This window comes from Anopheles funestus, chromosome 2RL (genome assembly GCF_943734845.2).
Source record: "Anopheles funestus chromosome 2RL, idAnoFuneDA-416_04, whole genome shotgun sequence".
NCBI classification, from domain to species: Eukaryota; Metazoa; Arthropoda; class Insecta; order Diptera; family Culicidae; genus Anopheles; species Anopheles funestus.
In genome coordinates, this window is record NC_064598.1 from 102,221,037 (window position 1) to 102,241,872 (window position 20,836).

Below are 20,836 nucleotides of genomic sequence, written 5' to 3' on the forward strand. Positions count from 1 at the left end.
TGCACTCGGTTAGACAAACCAGCCGGATGCATCGAATGGCATCCTGCTGTGCAACTGTGCATTTTCCTGCCCTTCGTATAGGCGATGGCATTAAAATGAAGTTAAGATGCAAAAAAACTCAGAAAATGGCAACTCATAATGGTGCTTTTTTAAATGTAGTACCGATAACAATAAATGACGACGCGTACGCTCTTTTTTCACTTCGATTACATCGCCGACGAAGTATCGTTGTTTGTTGCGGACGATCAAGAAAACAGATTCCACTACGTTCGCTGCGTAATGTATCTTCCGTGGTGTTCCACGGTATTCCGAAGGCATAGGTTCTTCGGGATGGAAACGGGTTAGATGGCCATTAGTCAGTAATGTAAGCAATTGCCCCTTTGGAAGAGGTCCGGTTTTCGTTCCCAGCCTTAGGTTTATATTTATCTTGATACACGTACAGCGTGAAGAAGGAAGTTAAGGAAAACATTAGAATTTACTTAACACAAAGGACTTGCTGCGCGAAAAACGGTTTCCGTCGTTTGCGGATAGATCTTATTTCTATGGATACAGGATTATGACAGACTATAGCTGCACAACAGAAGTTTTCAAATATGTTCCATGTTTCTCCAACTTCTCTCAAGTATGTTGGTTGAGTAAAACCTTTGATCGCTGCAACACCAATGGCGCTTTATGTAAGGCGAGAAAGTAACGATCAGCACCCGGAGTTGCTCAAACGCTTGATCGTCTGCAGTGAAGAAACCATCCACTTCAACATCGAAAGAACTGCCCAACAACCAAACTAAATCAACAACATGTTACCTTTCCTTAAGGGGGTTTCACTTGCTTCCGTTTGTACACCGGAACACCATTTACATGCCCATTTATGTGATTTGACCGTTACGAATATTTCAAATAGCTTTTGATCCAAACGTCTTTTTTCTTTCTCGCAGTTGCATGTACGATTTTGTAACGTTTGTGAATTGTGGAACTAATCAAAATGTCGTGATCTCCTGCAGAATTGATGATTCGTGCAACATGCATTTGGTGCGAACTTGCACTGAAAGCAACCATCCACGGCATCATCATGAACATATGCCGTGCCTGACATCTTCCAAAACGATCCCCGAAAAAGGCAAAGAAAGTCAACCGATTGGAGGAACTACACGAAGCATAACTTTCACTTTCTTCCACTTCTAGTGGTCAATATAAATACGAGGATCGGCATCACAAACAGCTTGTTTAGCACCCGGGGAAGCCTGGGGTGCGTTGATGCGCCTAACGTCATCGTATGCGCAAATAGTGATGCTGCTAGTGTCGAGATCCACGCAACACGCATCAAAATGTGGGGAAATTTTTTGCTGGTGTTCGCCCAGCTTGGTGTACTTTCGCCAAGACCCGCCTGATAATCGGCGGGACGTTGTCTTCCAAGCGGGAAGTGTCATCAACCGATGATTTGAATCCAAACGAATCGTCTACGTTTGCGCAGGACAGACGATAAAGGCCGACTCTAGACCATCGCCTGGCTACAGGCTGTGCAGCGTCTTCCTTTTAACCTTTCACTACTGAAAGCTGTTTCGGTCGGAGAGTCGTTCACACTCTTACGACGTCGAAGATCTAATCGAATGCATCCTCGTACGTCCGTCTCGTTCATGAGGAAAGTTTTCGTAATTAGCCAAAACCTCAACGATGATCATCATGCTTTTGCTGATGACCGTGCTACCCGGCGCTTGACCGTCAACCACCGAGTGGATGTACTGGCTTTTGCCAAATAGGCCTATTCTAACACGTTTGAAATGTGATCGCTTGCATCGTGACGTAACGCAGAATGTTATGAAAGCGATGATAGCGCATCGGTATCGTAAAGGCTTACGGCATACATAGCCATAGTGTGATGGTGATAATGAGAAAATTACAGACAAACCTAGCTGAACCGTCTATTTAAATACGTACTTTCGAATTGTTGTCGTTTAGATTGTAGTCGGTTGATTTCGCATGTATATGGAAATTGTTAATTCCATGTTTAGTTTGTTATCACTCTTTTCTAAGCCATTTACACTCCTGTCCTTGGATTACGTTTTCATTTGACTTATACTTAAATAAATTAGAAATTCTATCACCCTCCAGCCATATCATTTTCTTGCTATTTTGAGTACGAGTCAATAGGTCGAAAGCTGTAGAAGAAGCCAGGTAGATAGAAAAATGTTTTATAAACTAACTTAAAATAAATGTCTGAATAACGAAACCGATTTTGTTCTGCTAATCCAGATGCTTGTTTCATACATACTTCAGCTACAGCTTGCACAAAACAAAGTCTAAAGCAGACAAACGACTATAACATTGGCCACGACCGTTGTAATTTATTCTCACAACAATTTTACGGTATTTAAGCGCAATTATTGCTACCTTCGGAACGAATTAGAGATCTCGCTAAAGCTATGCTGTTGCTTGCTCTCTTCAAACTAGTCTATGCAGTGCGTTGATTAGTGTTTCAATTTTGCGCTTGAAATTTTTTGGTAGGCTGTGTGTGTTTTTTTTTCATTTTCTTTGCTTTATATTGGGGCGCTTTTTTCCCTCACTTTTAAGTACGCTTGCAAAATCAAGTCTAATTTCTCAATCAAATTTATATGGTTATTTCTAAGCTTGATTGAACTGCAAGTTAAATAGATCTCGGCAAACGGAGAGCAAATGTGTCACGGTGGCAAGGAAGCTCTATTATGTGATCATTTTCCGCTGTGTGGTTTGTGGTTGTGCATCCATCAACAGAACGGAAATTTATGTATATTCATCGTCTTATCTTCCTGATATCTTTCACTCTCAGGCAAAAGAAACCGCACGTAAACCGCCATCGTACAGAAGTCACTTTCACTCTCTACTAAAACAGATGCACACACCCCCTGCAAGACCAAACCTAAGCGCATCATGCATTCATGGATCACCTAACCGAAAATGGAACTGAATTACGTAAACCGTAGTAGTGCTCAGCCGTGGCGAAAGTATACATCGGTGCACCATGCCACATTCTTTTTGCAAAAGTTTTCGCACTACCCTTCCCGTCCTTGCGTTTGGATTGGAAATAGCTTAAAACAAGTGCCCAATGGACGTGAGGCGGTGTGTAAATGTTCAAAACGCTGAAGATGCACCGTGCATAGTGCGATCGAGTAGTGTTTTGGCCGAGTCCATTGATTTCGAGCGGAACGTGAGCTACGTTTAAGCAAGCACAGATCTCGACACACGATATGCATACTTGCGAGCATCCTTTTACTTTCCAGCGTACTACAGGAATGTATAAGGCTGATAACCCGACACATTTTGGAATGGACAAGCAAAACCACAAAACCTTACTGTTTAAATATGCCTCTAGTGCCGGGGTAGTTAATGCTAGATAATATTTTGGTTTGTGTTGAAGTGTGAATGTTATTTGTTTGTAGAAAATTAGCAATGAAAGCGATCTGTCACTGCCAGTGGTGATAAATCGCTATTTGAGCAGCTGTCCGTCAAAAAATTTGTGCTATTCAACCCAATATTCCAGCGCGCTTATCCGATCACCGTTTATCACATACCTGAATAAATATCTAAAAATACAAAATTACCACGCTATTTGACAGCTGTTACTAAACTTATACAACATAGTTTATAGCTTTACAACCATGCAAATGCCATTCATTCCATTATAACAATGTTACAACAAACAAATGATCCCCCGCAGTACAAAGCAAACACATTACACTAAAAAGATCATCATATCAAAAGCCGTTTTGATCCGCTTACCGCTCAATTAATTCTTATGAGAGATCAAATCTACTTCTTTCGCGTAATGTAACGCATTAGACAATCTTAATTAAGACCATGAGCCACTCTTCACAATGTCACTCAAATGTCGCATATATGGGATGGAATGTATGGAATCGAGATCGATAGCGGTACACTGCACTAGAGCGTCAAATCAAACTAGTCCTCCTATGTTCCGGTAGAAAACTAAAGCGTGAGCCACGGTAGTATCTCTCCTGCAAGCAACAACACCGCAGATCATTAGAGCTTGATGTTATCAGACCACATATCTTCTTCATTTGCATCCAGCATATGATCCGTGAAAGGTCTCGCCGATCTCGATCTCGGCCTTTCCCAGGGACTCCATTATGCTGCACGGTCACATTCCACATACCAGTTGGTTTCATTCGTTGCATATTTCACAGAATGTGCATAAGTGGTGGTCATTAAAAGCGTCGCCGGTTTTTACCTTCACCTCCACACCGCTTCCATTTCGTGGTGCTCTGATTACCATCGTTGGACGGTTTGTCTTGCATAGTGTGTCGTAAATTATGACACCGACTCCGAGTGAGCCGTGTACCGTGTAATAGCCAAGGTCTGTATAAATCGAGAGAGAGAGAATAGACCGAATAGAACGGAAGACTGATTTATGACATTATATTAGACAGTAGGAATTATACTACTTATACTTAGCATATGTTATTTGAGTAATGATGCAAAATACCGTCTGTACAATTGGAGAACACATTGTCAACGAATCAGTATTTCAATTTTTGCATTCTTTGCTACTATATAATTTAGAATTATATCTTCATCTCTCTCTTGTGGACTTAACGACCATTAAGGTCGCGCCGGCCATTTCTGGCTTATTAGACATATTTTTTCCACAAAGTCGTAGTCCTTGCTACGGGCGGACGGGTCCGGATGGGATTTGATACTCAGTCCTGTCGTATGGAACTGGCGCCGTGAATCTGTACATCAATCGCCTTAAATCATTAGCGCATCAGCCAAAAATCGAACATTTGAAACATGCTGTCCCCAACGGATGATAATTGCAATTGCAGCAAAAGAAAATTGATCTTCTACGGCCATGGTGCATCTCTTTGTTTGTTGTTTTCTTTTAACCCAAGCAAAGGTGAATCAAGGTCTGCGAAAGTCAATTTCTGCGTCATTCATTTGCCATCCATCCATCTTCCATTTCTGCTTTTGGGGCAGCGATTACGATCCGTTTCCTTTTGCTAATTTATGCCATCTTCGGAACCGGCAATCGTACCAATCATCCCACGGACTCGGTCTGTCTAATGGAGCGCTCAGAAAGCAAACAGATGCGCTATGAATCGCAAAACACTAACGCACGACCGAATAAAAGTAAAAGTGACCATGCCGAGTTCAATGACGCGTTGTCACGTCGCTTAACCTTCTCACGGGTTAGTGTTTTCAATTTTGTTCGGTGGTGTTTTCTTCCCACTGCCGATGTATCAATTCCACGGTCACTGCGTAAACCACCAAAATCAAACAGCCGGAAAATGTTCGAAATAATGCTTTTGGTATCGCTTTCTGGTGCGAATGTTCATTGCGCTTTTGGTCCGTTGATATTTTCGCTTTTTTGTAGGTCTCGTTTGGTAGGAAAAGAGTTATTTTGTTGTTGAAGGTATAAAGAGGTTTTGGAGGTAGGAAAAGAGTGAGAAGAAAGAGAACACAGGTATCCAAATGCTTTCTTATTGTTTGAATCGTTTGGGGAAAAAATCCAAGGAAACTGAGAGATGAGTTTAAGATCTAATAGTGGTCGTGTGTTTTCATTTCCGCTTTGATCTTGGAATAAAAATATTTATTGAATTCCCCTGCTGTTATCGTTTGTTCATGTTTTCACTCGTTGGCTAACGGAAATCGCTTTGCTACGGTAGTGAAATCACTCCCATTTGCATTGGAATTTCCATGATTTTTATTCTTCTCCCGAAAGTTATACTATTGATAATTCTTTTGTTTTTCTTCAAACAAACCTCCCACAAATTATTGGAGAAATACTGGATAAACACATTGGCAGATAAACACATTTACGCTAACAAACTATCAAACTAACTGTACGCTAGGCTTTTCAACCTAGTTGGAATTATTTATTGTGATTCAAATTTTCCGAAGCCTAGAAACCCAAAAAAAATATCTTCCATGCGATACAAAATCACCAGACTGCACGGTCCAGGAAGAAAGAAACGCCAGCCATTTTGGTAGCTCATAAAATGAACACTTCGCATGTGCGCCCGCGTTTCGGTTGAAGTTTTCTTCCGCCTAGCGTGGGCTTTGCCGAAAGGTTCGTCTTAAAAGCACATCGTTCGATGATCCGTTTGCCCATTAACGGGTTCGGCGAAGTTTTACCGCGAGTTGGCGCCTTATTTTGTATCCATAACGGTAAGCCAACGACCCCACCGGTAGCATCGAAGTGCGTCCGAAAAGGGTTGCCTTCGGTAAAATGCACACGCTGATGCCAGGTGCTAGCCGAATGGTTCGCTTCGTTGGATAGTTGTTTTGTTTTATGTTTCGAGATCTGCGAACTGATGGGGGCAATCATCAGTATGCGAGCATGGTGCGGGTTTATCGATTGTAAGCGCGATGCACAAATGGCAGGGAAACGTGGATTGAGTGGTATGCGCTAAAACTCAAGTATGTTAAATTGAATAGTGCTAGAAAAGTTACATATTCAATAGTAAAATAATATTACAATATGGCGTTTTTTATTTGCTCAACGTAATTCCTTTCTCAGCATTCTTCACGGTCGCATTTTATTTGTTCGGTGAAATTAATAAACCTCGCCTTCACATCTACGTATCATGGTGATCGTACTGATTGATCCTGTTTATTTGCAACCATTTCCAACTAAACCTATTTTCCTTTTTTTCTCTTTTGTCTCGTTCCAGGTAAGAGTGAAAGCACCCCTAATCAGATGAAAACCCTTCCCCGGGAATCTGCGTAAGTGAGAATCGGTTTTTCTTTTTGGTCAACTAAACGCTCCAAAATGGACCAATCTGTTGCAATTGGCCCCATCGGTACCGAGGGCAGTTTCGTTGGCCTACTTTAAGCGTGCAGTATACCTGGAGTGGCCGTGTTCGCCCGCCAGCTGCTTAACCCACCGTCAAGATTCCGAAACGAACCTCTCCAGCTTCAATCTGGCGTATGCGGCCGTTGTTTTCCTACGCCACTTAAATGTCATTATCAGGGTGCGGCAAAATGTCAACGTGTGGCAAGTTAAAGCGAAAAGAAAACCAGAGCGCACGTTCACAATTCAATGTTGTCAGACCTAATCAAAAACCTGCAACCTTTGCACACCCCTTCCAGTTAGCAGGGAGGAGCTAAACAACATACATATCTCTCGAACATGGTGTACACTGGGAAGTGAAAACAGGCCTTCCCTACATCACCAGAACGGTATAATACGGTGATGGAAAAACCTGTACCAGTGCGATATGCCCTTTTTCCTGGCCGTGGTTTATACCCGAGTCCGGTTTTTGTCGACGGGCAGCTTCATCTTAGAGTTGTTGCACTGCTGTTTTGCTTCTATAGCCTCCAAAACATCGAATAGGAGGTACGAAGAGACTTGCCATACAACCATCATTCTCCCACGTGCAAGACGCGTAAATCAAACGAAAACAAAAGCAAAACTACATTACCTTTCACTTTATATTGGCACCTGGTCTGGAATCGGAATCGGGTTATCGATTTTCCCCTAAGTCGGTTTTCCAGGTTGGAGAACGAAGAAAGGAGTATGTTAGAGGTTTGTTTTATGCCGACGCCATGAACATACGTTAGAGGTTCTTTACTGTCTGGGTTTTCTGTTTTTCTCGCATTGCTGTTACTTATTTATTTATTTTTTCTAACACACTTCACGGTTTCGTTACCTGGAATGCGTCTGTCGGATGCTCTTCCATCGACACTGGCTTTTGAAAGTATCTCCTCATACCTTCCCCATCCACCGTTACTTGCATCAGGTGGTAATTTTTTCGCATAGGAATTTTCTTGTCAGACAAGTTTTTTTTCTTTATTCCCTTAGTGGTCAAATAACAATTGCTTTTCTACCAAGGATCGATCGTTCGACGTCATGTAAACATACATTGTTCGTTTCCTAACCTAACCCTAGAAGAGACCAGGGAGGAACAATCGCTTGATCACTTCCATGGTATTTCTTTATGTCGCAAGAAGCAGCAAGCAAAGAAAGTTATACTATTTAGTGCAAACTGCTTTATTCTAGTACAGCGAGACTAATTGAAAGTCATCGTTTGCGATAAGTGAAGAACATATTAACAACAACAAATGGGTAAGACTCTGCACAAATGAGTGTTATTAAATAGAGACATAATATGTTCTTCTCTAGTATAACCACTTTGGAATTTTCAAGCTTAGAAAAAATCAAGCTCGTTAAGGCAACTTTATTTAAAGGCGCACGATCTCATGCATATCTTTCTGGTGATCGTGAGCACTATTTTGTATTGAGAATGTTTGTACTACCGGACAGAAGAAAAATGTTTAACGCAAACTGGCAACCGACCCACCGTGCGTCCAGTGTAGAACATAATTTATTTACAAACCGTTTTCATGCGCCATTAAACCATACCGCCTCTTCAGTCCGTTACCTGTAGCAGCGATTAAAGAAGTTTCCCTTCGATCAAAGCTCAGCGAGGGCTGATCGATCTAACGGAGGACATCCGCTTTTGCGTTTTGGAAAGACCGCACGAACACTAAACGGTTTGCAGAGAAACCGATGCTTCGGGTATACTGGGACGCACCAGGCACCCTACATCGTTCGGAAGAAAGTGGTTTGACACGATCATTAAAAGGTTTTACCGCTCAAGCTCCCTTTAGCGCACATTTCATCCCCAACTGTCGCATAAGTTGATTAGTGGAATAACTAGGAGACGTTTCAGTTTATGATTGTTCGCGCGCGGGATCGATTCGATCGAAGCATAAACCAGCTGATCGGATTCCTAAAAGCGGCAGCAAGGGCATGCCAAAGCCGATCAAAAATTAAATATTTGGTACATGAAATCACAAAAGCTAGGACAGCATCTAAACTTAAGCACCAGTTCCCTCATCTCCGAGTAGGGATTCCTACAGCAAATGCCCACAGTTGCGGTGCGGCAGTTGAACTTTAAAAAGTGCTTCACGACCACAATTATGTATAATTATTCGGTGTGCCCATTCTCTTCTCGCTATGTTAGTGTCAAGTATACTGTAGCCCGGGAAGTAAGCTTCCTCTCGGATCAAACCAAAAGTAAACTGGAGAGTGTGCTCCGGTTTGATCAGGTAGTGTTCGCGAATGTTTGCTCATTCAGCAACTTGCAGCAACCACCTTTTTTGCGGTCGACAAATAAAACCATCCTATTGCACTGAAATAACATAGACTGGATTTTTTCGACGCAACAACATTGGCATTCTATTTGGCACGATCGTGACTGGGATTTCGTTCAACTTCACCTCATCGCTACCATTCGCCGGTCTGGAGGTATAGATGAGCTCGAACAAACCACAATCGTTACGTGTAGGAAGTGAACTACTCTTCCAGCGCGAAATAATACCTGTTACGATTCTATGCAACCCATCCCACGATCACTGATGGATCGTGACGATTGTTGGGCGTAAAGGCTCATAAATTCCATTACCATTGACGTGTATTCGGTGGGACACAGAGATTCTATTGCAATACACAAATTGTGTAGATTTGTTCGCTATATGTCTCTGCCCTGCTTATCTACACTTGGACATGCAGTATTGATAAGTTGGAGGGTCTATCTGTTGTCATGCCAAAGGATTGATTTATGCACATCTTTCTTCATATAAATACATTCTCTCTCGCTCTCTGGTTTGTTCTACACGATACGAAGAGGCTCTTAATTTATTTGTTAAGCTGTCAAGGTATGAACGATTACTACTGTAGGGCATTAGTTGATTATTAATAATATCTACAAGTGGTGTGCTTTTTCGAAAATTATATTTTCAAAAGGCTTCAGAGTGTTTAGATTTTCTTTGACGATCTGTAATCCCTTGCTTAAAAACGTTTATGATGTTTTTATCACTTGAGTTACATGGTATGGTATGTATGGTACAATGAATTACGTCAGTTATTGAATTATGTTTAGAAGCGATGTTCAATGTTGTTTGAATTATTTCTCCTTCGCTAGGAAGGAAAACCTGCACTGGCGCCATATACAGCCAGCGATTGCGGCATTCATTTGATCAAAACCACGTATAAAAAATAGCATTCATTCAATCATCGGTTCTCGTTTGCGAGCAAGTGGGTTATACAGACGGCACAAACAAAGTTCAACAAATAACAAATATCCAGCCCATTTTTTACAAACCTCCGACTGCCTGTTAATCGACCCGATAATAAAACAATTCTGCCAAGCGATGCCGAAATGAAAAATCCACCCACCCGAAACCATTCACGCCTGGATTGGTGGAAAACTCTAACTCTATCGAGATCGAACGATCGATCGTATCGGTAGCACCCCAGTCGCGCCACTGGTTTGCAAGACAACCAAGTCAGGTGAAGAAACAACAGTTTTCCACTTGACGGCGTCCGGCTGCCATGGATCTCCTGGGCCGGGTCGTGGTTCAGCGAGAAACACAACGGTTACTGTTGCTGTATACGATATGCTAAACAGAGCACCGAGTTGCCATCGGACGAACGTGGCGGCTCATTTCTGTGTTTGTTTTTCTTACGCGATACCGTCCCACACTGGCCCTGCATTTCGTCCACAACGCATTCACTTTCTTCAGAGTTACGGTTCGGGTTAGCAAAAGGTTTCCAGTGGCCATACCGACCGGATGTGTTCACCTCGGTTCGGCGGCTAATTCACTCGGATGGAACAGCGCTAGTGAATGATTGATTGATCTTTGACGCAACACATGAATCCATTCTTTTGGGGCTGTGCCTTGTGGATAGACATTGTTGCAAGTGCACTGATGCTTTTCACCATTTTCAAGCGATATAAAGTGCTTTTCGATAACACAAACCTCACTCAGTCTCTAATCAAATCAACCGACCTATCATAACGCATGCGTTTAAGAGCATTTATTCAGGCTCACACAATTGCGGTGTCTTTTGTTTGCCAACAGCAAACTTAAAACAATTTCCCTCATTCATTTTTGAAGATAAAATCACTTGATGCTTGATTATGGTCATTTGCTGTTTACATATTTATATATTTATTTAAGTTTCAATTCATTTTCATAATCTATTTCCCTTTTTGTAATCTCCATTTTTCCACACACAAAAAAGCATCACTAAATACCGCTCCTAATGATGGCCTTATATGCCATCTTTCTGTGCTTGATTGCATACAATTGCCCTTTATAACAACTTTCTCTTTCGTCTTTCTTTCTTGTCGCATCAAATGCCCTCTTTGCTATCTTTTTTCAAACACCCACATCATTTCATCTATGGCATAATTTTATCTTCACACGCGTGCCCCGAATGAATTATGAAAAGAAAAACTGTTACCTATTAAACTCTCAGATGCTCTTAGCCTCGCTCATATCAAGATCGATTGTACCAAAGCGCGAAATAAATGAAAAGATCACATTCGAAATTAGCATATCTTTTGCTGTACTGTTGTATGTGTGCATCGCTGTTGTTACACCACGGCATATGAAAGTATTATTATGTATGAGGTGTGTAGAGAATTGCTCCCGACAAAGTGCAGAATTTCACAAGGCCCACCGTGTTCACTTCAATTTCGTTCACACCTTGCGCTCGCGCAGACATATTATCCACTTAAATCGCTTATGTCTGCAATCCTACAAATGCAGACAGATTTAATTTCATCTAGCGCACGTTTTTATCCCTTTTCACCAAATCGATTTCGCGTGGTACTTTTTTTTAAATTTCTCCTTCTGTTTATCAAAATTTTGAATCAGATCTGAAAGATAAAAATAATTGTTTGCATAATTTGCAACGGATAAAACGGAGCGATGATAAATGGCATTGCACATCGTCTCAGCTTTGACGAAAAAATCCATGCAGCCGAATTGCAATTTCATCTCACCTCACCACAGTTATAGCGCCAATTTGCCTTATCAAAATTTCAAACACTGTTTCCAAAGAGTTTGTAAATGTGCAACACATTGCCACCCACTCAAGTACATCGGAATCGAATCGGACACCATCAAAACAGCAACACCTAAGGCAGGTGCGTGCTCACCATGCACCCCTGTACAAGAGCATAAAATGGAACGAAAGTGTGAGTGTGCAAAAAATTCGTTTCGAAAAGTGATAGTTTCACATCAATTTGGTGGATCGCTGAGTCAATCTTATCAACAAACTATTTTACTTTTGTTTTTGGCTTTTTCCCAACACGCAGCATTTTTTCATGCGATACAAATGGAGCAGGGTTGTATGTTGGAGTACGATGTACACGAAGATGTGCGTTTCGAAATGAGTGCGTTTCGAATTTATCTAAAAAGGCCTGTAAAGAACTGATTATGATTGCACGGTTTCGGGTAATTATTATTATAGAGAGCCATGTCGTCATACGGCTTTCATTTAAATCAGGACAAGCTAAAGGCTAAAGAAGTTTTTACTTTCAACCAAAGCATTGCTCTTTAAATTATTATTTTGTTAAAATTATAACAAATAGCTTTCTTTAACCGATATATTTTTTCAATCCCATACCATGCACCATGAAACAAATCTGAATCTTGTGAATGGAGTTGTTGGTTAAGCGTACTCACCCAGTTGAAAGCCTTATTGGTACTTCGTATTGTTCTTTTAAAAGAGTTTTTTAAGGAATTTCTTGGAATATAGGACACCCAGCCAACAAAATCGCTGCTGCTATTGAGCGTGCTTGATAAATTTTACTGTATCTGCTACTATCTGCTGTATAGTAGGATCATGAACACAATTATGAAACTGCTTCCAATCATTCCTAAACGTTTTACACTTACTTCTCTGATGGATCTCTGAGTCAATCTCTAGACTGTTAAGTTGCCGATCCTTCGTTTGAACGCGGAAATGAAACAACACTGCACAATAATGACTCAATCACGGAAGCAAAGTTCCAAAATTTGTCGAACAAACAAAAAAAATCACTACCACAACCGCATCATCATAACGAAATGTTCGTGTTTTGAGTAGAAGCACTCTCTTTATGTTGAAGGGTATTTTCGCATCGAGCAGCCAGAAGCCCAGGTCACTTAAAACAGTTTTCTCAAGTAATCGATCTGCTAAGCGAACGACAAGTTTCCGAAATCAACGAACACATAGACTACACCGCTCATGTTCCATTGGCCCCAAAAACGACCTCAGGCTATGATCGCTGCCAGTGTACACAGCCTGCACCAATAATTGCGCTTGAGCAATTGCACACACCGCAAAGCATTTTGGGGGATGAAAAGTACACTCCACGGCAGGGTCGAGACAATTTGTGTTACGCCAACGGTGACGACGATTTGCTGTCAACTGGTACAAAATAATCAAACCACCTGGGGTTTGTCCTACTTGCTGAGTGTTGTAAATAGAGAAAATTGTTAAATTAGTTGCCAGGTAATAGAAAAGATCTTACGATTGTTTTGAAAACCAGCTTTCTGCAAGCAGGGAGATGTGTTTATCCCTTTTCATTGGTAGCATTGAAGTTGAAATTGTGCATGAGTCCCTGTTTGACTAACCTCCATTCTGTATTGGGTTAAGAAAGTGAGGAACAAATCGATTTTTATCAAAATAATTGTGCGACCTTGATCGTGCATAGATGGGACGTGATAGTACCATCCCCCGGATTAAATGTCTATCATTGAGCGAGTCGCAGAGTCTCTTTTTTACCCTTTTTTACGAACGGATGTGGTTGACTGAGACAAAGTGGGTCACATGACCTTCTCTTCTGGGAAGGTTTTTGACGTTACCCGTCGACGCCCATCTAATTTCCAAGAACCGGTAGTGATCGTAACAACCCGAATGAATCATACCATGACAAAGGTGATTCATAGTGTGAATCAGCAAAAATAACTATAAAACAAAAGTTAGAATGTGGTTTGAGAAACGGATATTATACCACCCTTAATTGAACCGCATATGAAAATTAATAGAATTCAGATAGTCCTTTCATATTTTTGTAATAACCTTTCCATGCGCTCCAAATGCAATATTGGATGATTGCTTAATCATGGTTAAATGTGTGTCGTCATGCATAAACGGTTAAAATTATGCAAAGTTTGCTATTTGCCAAACCGATATGGCATCAAGAAACGAACGGTGTTAGCATTTATAATTTATGTTTACACACACTCGTGAGGTGTGGTAATTCGCACGAGGAATCCAACGAGTGTGTTTATGTGCGCTTATTCATCGTGTTAGTTTCTATTTTGTAAACATATGCCCGAAAATTTTCTTTCCACTGTACCGAATTGCATGTTGCTGCACTTAAGCAATGGGAAGCGAAATTTTGTGCGATTAGTCATCCACGTTTTAGCACATACTTGCAATAGCCATATTTTATATGAGTGTTCCAGTTTGCACTACTGCTGACGTAGTTGATTGTTAGAGCAACTTAAATAACAGAAGAATTCCGTTCTGCTAAACAAACAAAAAATCGTACGACTCATCCCTTCCCCTCATAGGTCAGAAAAAGGCTGTAGCACGTACAGAGGTGATAAAACATGAAATAGATCAAACAGAACAGAACAATTACAGAAAAGTAATAAGTCAGTCATACTTAGTAAATCATAGGTAGAATATTTTTTTAGCTGACTTCTTCAAGCGACTGATTAATCATGAATAGTTAATGTTGACCCCAATCAAGTAACTCTAATAAAAAATGTCCTGTCCCTTTACATATGTTTTATTTTACTCTTAATTCCTGCCTTCTGCGAAACTTGTCATAAATATAGTGGGAATCGTACTCTATCCTCATTCACACGATGCTACAGTCTTCACAAATCTGATACAGTGCGACGAACGCACATGAGTCATACATTTTATTAATATTTCAACCCTAATCAGAAGAAAAACTAGACACACCAAACTACGGTGCATCTCGTTGGCCTAAAAAACGTTATCAGTATATGACAGCTGATCAGTATATGATCAGTATATGAATAGCTGACCGAAAAACTCACCGAAACTTATTTGCTGAATGGGATGAATGATGCCAAAGCAAACGGAACCAACCGATGCTATGTCTATTGCGCTTGACAGCATTCCTCGATTGACCAATTTAAGTAGCACGGTGGATGCACAGTGGGCCACTCTGAAAAGGTGAGCGATCCGTGCTAAATAATTTCATGAGCATCCAAAAGTACATTTACCTCCAAGCCGTACTTAGCAATTCCGTTGTACGCTTGTGTATGTGTGTATGTACATATATGGATAAATGCCGGAATGTTTAACCCACTTACATTCAGGAGAAATGACGGACAGGCTGATGAGTCCACCTTCAGCAGGAACCAATCGTCTACAGATCGATAGTATCGAGAATCCAGATAATGCAGCGTCCATTGCCTACAACTATGATTAATTTTCACGCACAAATCGAAAAGATGCGGCAATGGATAGGACGCAGTGAAAGAAAAACAACGCCCGCGAAAGAAAGCCAGCAATCAATCAAACGGTATTTCATTCATCGTTTCATACAACGGAAGAGAAATAGTATTGAAAAAGAAGTAGCCACCAACCGTGGTAAGCGGGTTTTTCTTGCCGTCTCTTCCAGCACATTTTGCTCGTTTGCATACGCGTAATGTGGTACTTTTTTGTTAACGATGGATAATCACACAAATGAATTATTTTCCAACCGAGGCGGCCCGGTTGTATATGTGCTAAACGGCGCCAGTTCCACACGACTGAGCCGATTTGAAATCCCATCCGTACCGTTCCACCGAAGCAAGGACTGACTATCCGGCTTCGTTGTTAAAATAAGTTTAGTAAGGCAGAAATGTGCGGCTTGGCAATAGCGATCATTAAGCCAAGAAGAAGAAGAAGGGAAGAAGAATCATTTTCCAAACAAAGATTTGAGTGAAATTTGTTTTTCCTCAGTAAAACGGTTCCAAAATACTGACACAATGCATCGAGCATTGGAGTCTAGGTCTCAGCCTGATTTCCATACTGCGTGTTATACATCTTACTCTGTAGGGTTGAGAAAACAATTCTATTGTGCATTTGTTCCTTGTTTTCAATTTAATTTTACAGTTACACTTGGTTTTGTTTTTTTGCCATTATAGATTACTATTATTTTCAAATTTTTATTATTTCTTCCATAGATTTCGTTCACGAAGATTTCTATTTTATCTTCATTCGTCTCCTTTAATATAATCGAATTGTTCTTCAAAATGAACTTTCCTTTACCATCTTGTACAACCATTTTTGCCCTTCAATCAATTGTGCAAATGCTGAATTGACGAAAAAGAAAAACATGGTCTTCAAAATAATGCAAAAACACATTCATCTTCGTTAGCTTTGAAGTGTACAACCCGAACTCTTAGTAAGGTGATAATCAAACCATATAAAAATTATAGCGTTTGAACCGAGACGAAACTCAGTTTAAACACCAAATGCAAAAGGCATTCCAAGGGATCTCCAAGGGAAGATTACATTTTGCAGAAGTAGCATCTACAGATGTGTATCTTCTGCTAGATGGATCCGAAAATCTTTCATAAAACCATCTTGTCCGCCCCTTTTCAATGGATGCACGTTCGGGGGCAATGTTTTCTTATAAAATTCTGCAAAATAATTTACCAAAAAAAACACATTCCACGCCATCGAATGGCAAACATTTTGTGGGTTAATTGCAATACCAGCGTAGAAAATCTGTTACGGATTTCGAGTCGTAGGAGAACCGACCATACGGAACGTTGTTGCGCATTTTCGTCCACCACTTTGGCCCATTGTAAGATTGTTACACCCACCTGGAGGAGGCACATTGTTGGTTAAAAATTATGTGTACCATCGCCAGGGTTTTCAGCGCAGTGTTGTCTGTTGGCAGTTCCGCAATCCATCATCATACAGTGTGCGGCACACGTCTTCACATCATATCAGACCAGTGTCTGATGTGACGGTTCGTTACAAATCGTTACAACCTTGCCTTACGCAATCACAAAGTTCAAGCCACAAAGCTGTCCACTGCTGTCCACCGATCGTGATGCTACTTGGAAGGATTTCTTTTTTTCTTCTTATGTAGTCACATCTTCCGGCATCGTGCAGATATGCGAAAGAAATGACACTATCGTCATCGGTATGAGGATGTCCACCAAGCTGAGATGGCTGCCCTAACTCAATGTGGTGTGATTTCCGTTTTCCAAAGGCATTAAAAAAGCGGTTATATAGATGGGTTAGTTCACTGGGGAAACGTTCGATGTTATTGCATCTTCCTGCACTGGACATCACAACTTTACAATTTGCTCAATGTGATTAATCCAAAGGTAATAAACAAGTGGCATTACTAAAGTGTTCAACTTTTAATGATTGATATAGTAGGGTCGCTCCGTATGTTCTTCTTAGAGCGACATAATATTTTTTATGGCAGGCAAACAATAGTCGAAAAAAGCGAGTTAATTAGTTTGATATTTGGAGCCGATTCAATTGGTAATGTTTCGTTTGCTTTGTCAGCATTATATCAAATAGAAAACAATGCTTATCTCCGGTTTAGCGAGTTTGCAATGCTCGAAAAAAACTTCTCGAACGTAAAGTTTGTAGCACTAATATTCCGCGCACTTGGATGTCGATGAGCTTATGCATGTCGATCAAAATTGTACAGATGAAAGAGGTATCGTGGTGAAGCGTTTCTTAACAACGATTTCCAGTGTATGGTACATCGAAAAGCCATTTGCATATCATTTGTCTGGTCACATGCATGGTGCAAGGGCAATTATTTAATCGACACATTCCGACAGTTTCTCTCGTTGACTAGCGGAACCTATAATGCAACCGGCGAGTTGCAACACGGTGGACATACACAAGTAAAGGATTTGTGCTTTGTTTGGTGTCGTACCGCACGTACCCCCCGATGGACCGTTGTGGTAAGACATGGACGGATCATCTATCAACATTAGCGCTTCGACTGACAGTGACTGGTTGTAAAGGCTACAGAAGGCCCCGACACGTGCATTGGCATGCATGGTGCATTAATAGATGCACTTGTTCAAATAGTGAACGTTTGGCATGGTTAATGAAGTAAAAGCATACAGTTTTAGAATAATTAACCTCGATAAAATAATGTTGAATAATATCAACGCTACATCCGCACTATATAGCGGTATGCTTTAATTGTATAATCTTTTCCAGCTTCTCTACAATAACTAAAATAATAATAAAACCGTCTTTGCGGAAAGATAGCACCAGCAAAATGCATCATAATCCCTTTTAATTAGGAATTTAAGTAAAACACATTAAAGATTGCTTCCCGTTGCTCCATTGAAGCCCTTTGATGAAACGCAACCGTTTGGTAAGCGGGTTTATTTTATTTTTTATAGCTACGCGTCACTAAACCCTGAAAGCCTTCCCATACGTACATACATACATACATACATACAAAATCTCGCCCAATTATGCTAAACCCTTCGGGTCACGAAGTATAAAGCAAAGCTCATTATGCGCAAATACAGGCGCGCACATATTTTTCCAAAGTTAAACCAACGTGAACGATAGAATTTTGTAGCTCTTTAGTTTCGACAACTACGGCGCACGTGTAAGTGAACAAATGTTTGCTAAATGTGTATCAGTTGGTAACGAAAAAAGAAACAAAACAGCAAATCGCAGCAAAATGGACTAACCAAACATAAATAGTTGGGCCGCAATCGATGGAAGATCGCACCTTCGCCTAAGGTGCAATCAGTGGGAGGATAGATCTTACGCATACGCGCACCCATTGTATTATGATTTATGTGCCCTGATGCAACCATCATACCTTCCATGTAGTGTCGATGAAGGAATACTGTTTTTTGTGCCTCCGTCTTAAGCTCCATAGCAATGAAAGGTGAATCGACGGCCCGCGACGATAATTATTCCTCGCGCAACATTTGCACCATATTGACGTAAAGCCAAATTTTATGTATGTATATGCTATTTGTCGGCTGTGTTTTGCACACCTTTCGGGGTTCGATCTCAATTTCGTTTTGATGTGGTTGCTGTGTAAAATTTTGCACACGCTATCGTCAATCGTGGTCTATGTCTTGTGGTAGGTTTTACGAGCTGTGATTCGAGATTGCAATTTCATGCCTTTCCGTGGCCTGATGCAACGAAAGGTACTTACAAATTCACACTTAAGAATCGGAAAAGGTGTCATTGTAGCCAAACGGTGGTGCGTGATATAGCCAATCAAGCTAAATGCCGTGTTTTTATGCAAAAGTGTGATTCATTAGGAAATTGTGCCTATTTTGAATTTGAATTGTCGCGATTATTCTATGTAATTCACAATGTTCGAAGCCTTTTTTAAGGTCTGTAAGATGTTCTTTTCATTCGCATTATTTATGAGTTGTTTATTAATAAGTTGGCTGCAATATGATCTTTTCCTCTTTGCTCTTTGCATAATGCACTGGTGGCTTTGCAACATTGTTGGCTAAACAGTGCTTAAATAATCCATGAAAAGGTCATTAGAGTTATTGATTGAGTGAGCGTTTGAAAAACAGGAATAACTTTATGTCAAACTAAATTGAAAATAATGCTTCATCAGTGTATTCAACACAAGCTAACCGAATTTCCATGGTTTCAACGTGTTGTTATGTATCTAATGAAATCATCTCGACATTATTAAGTATTAATAAGTTGAGAAAAAAACACAATACTCATATTAACTATGGAGTTTATATGAGTATAAATACTCATATAAACTATATTAACTACTCATAAACTATATGGGAGCGCGGGAATAGGGCATGCTTCCTGATTTGAAGAACAAAAATATTATACCCCAACCTTTGAGGCCATGTTCATGCCAATAAATCAGTGCAAACGTTCGTTTAAACAATCTAAGGCGATATAATTTTTCTGAAAACAACCATTTTTTAATTTTCAATCATCCATTAACTCATGCCAACGATTCGCGATCACATTCCACAGAACTCGTTCAATAGAGACCAACTCAGCGGAACCTGTCTTTTAGCGACTGGAAAAGGGCACGACAATTTTCACTCATTTCCGCTTTTCCCCATGGAGTAATTTTAGCCCCTCCACCATTAGAGTGGGAAAACCTCTGGTTGCTTTATACTACATTGCACGCGTAATGAAGGGCTAAAACGATCGAGGGCTAGGCAGTGTTCAATCGCTCGAACTGCGGATGTAATTGACATTCAACCGTGTGTGTAGTTGTCAGAAATGAAAGGGAAAAACAGGTCTACACTGGTCAGGATTTTTTTTACAAAAGAGTCTGCGAAGAAAGCCAAAGCTAAGCGGATTCTGTGAGTCAGTGTAGCGTAAAGAATACCTGTCCCGGAAATCTCTATTATAGGAAGGCCGGCTTCCATGGATAGGAATTTTCTTGTCTATTCCTTCATTCCTTTGTAGATTCTTCAGTGTGGCGTTTTGATATTATTAGTGATTACCTTCTTTCATATGGATAAACACGTATATATTAATGTTACTGTTACTCTATTTCCACAGAGGGTCGCGTTGAGGTGTCGCGTGAAGGCAAATACCTGTCGACGCTATCCGGTGCTAAGGTCCTCGGTGAGTTAGCCATCCTCTATCACTGCCAACGAACGGCTACCATCACAGCCGCGACCGACTGCAAACTCTGGGCTATCGAGCGACAATGCTTCCAGACGATCATGATGCGAACTGGGCTGATACGGCAGGCCGAGTACTCCGATTTCCTCAAGAGGTGAGTTTATTAAAAATATTAATAATTCCAAGCACATCCCGGTATAGATTGCAAACACTACCTTTGGTACCTTAGGTGTCACATCCGTCAAATTGACCACTGAATTTTGTTAGAAAGGGATTTGTAGAGTGATGGAAGCAACTGATCAATTTGTCTCGATCGAGCGACTCATGGGAGATACCGTTTGGTTGTTTGATCGGCCGATTACTGTTTATCGTGGGAAACTAGTGGAATGCCATTGAGAGACCATGTGCCGTTTGACTGATGGCTTTGTAAATGGTAATTTTTGAAGCAAATTA

At 40.7% G+C, this 20,836-nt stretch overlaps 1 protein-coding gene across 4 annotated transcripts in view; it reads left to right on the forward strand.

Annotated features, from left to right (window-relative positions):
• LOC125762127 (cGMP-dependent protein kinase, isozyme 2 forms cD4/T1/T3A/T3B) overlaps positions 1 to 20,836 on the forward strand; it is a 77,414-nt gene that overhangs the window by 49,063 nt on the left and 7,515 nt on the right. For all 4 annotated transcript variants that reach the window (XM_049423918.1, XM_049423920.1, XM_049423916.1 and 1 more), the window contains one exon: positions 20,318 to 20,537. In XM_049423918.1, the coding sequence (XP_049279875.1) occupies positions 20,318 to 20,537 (220 nt within the window). The remainder of the gene's footprint in view (positions 1 to 20,317; positions 20,538 to 20,836) is intronic.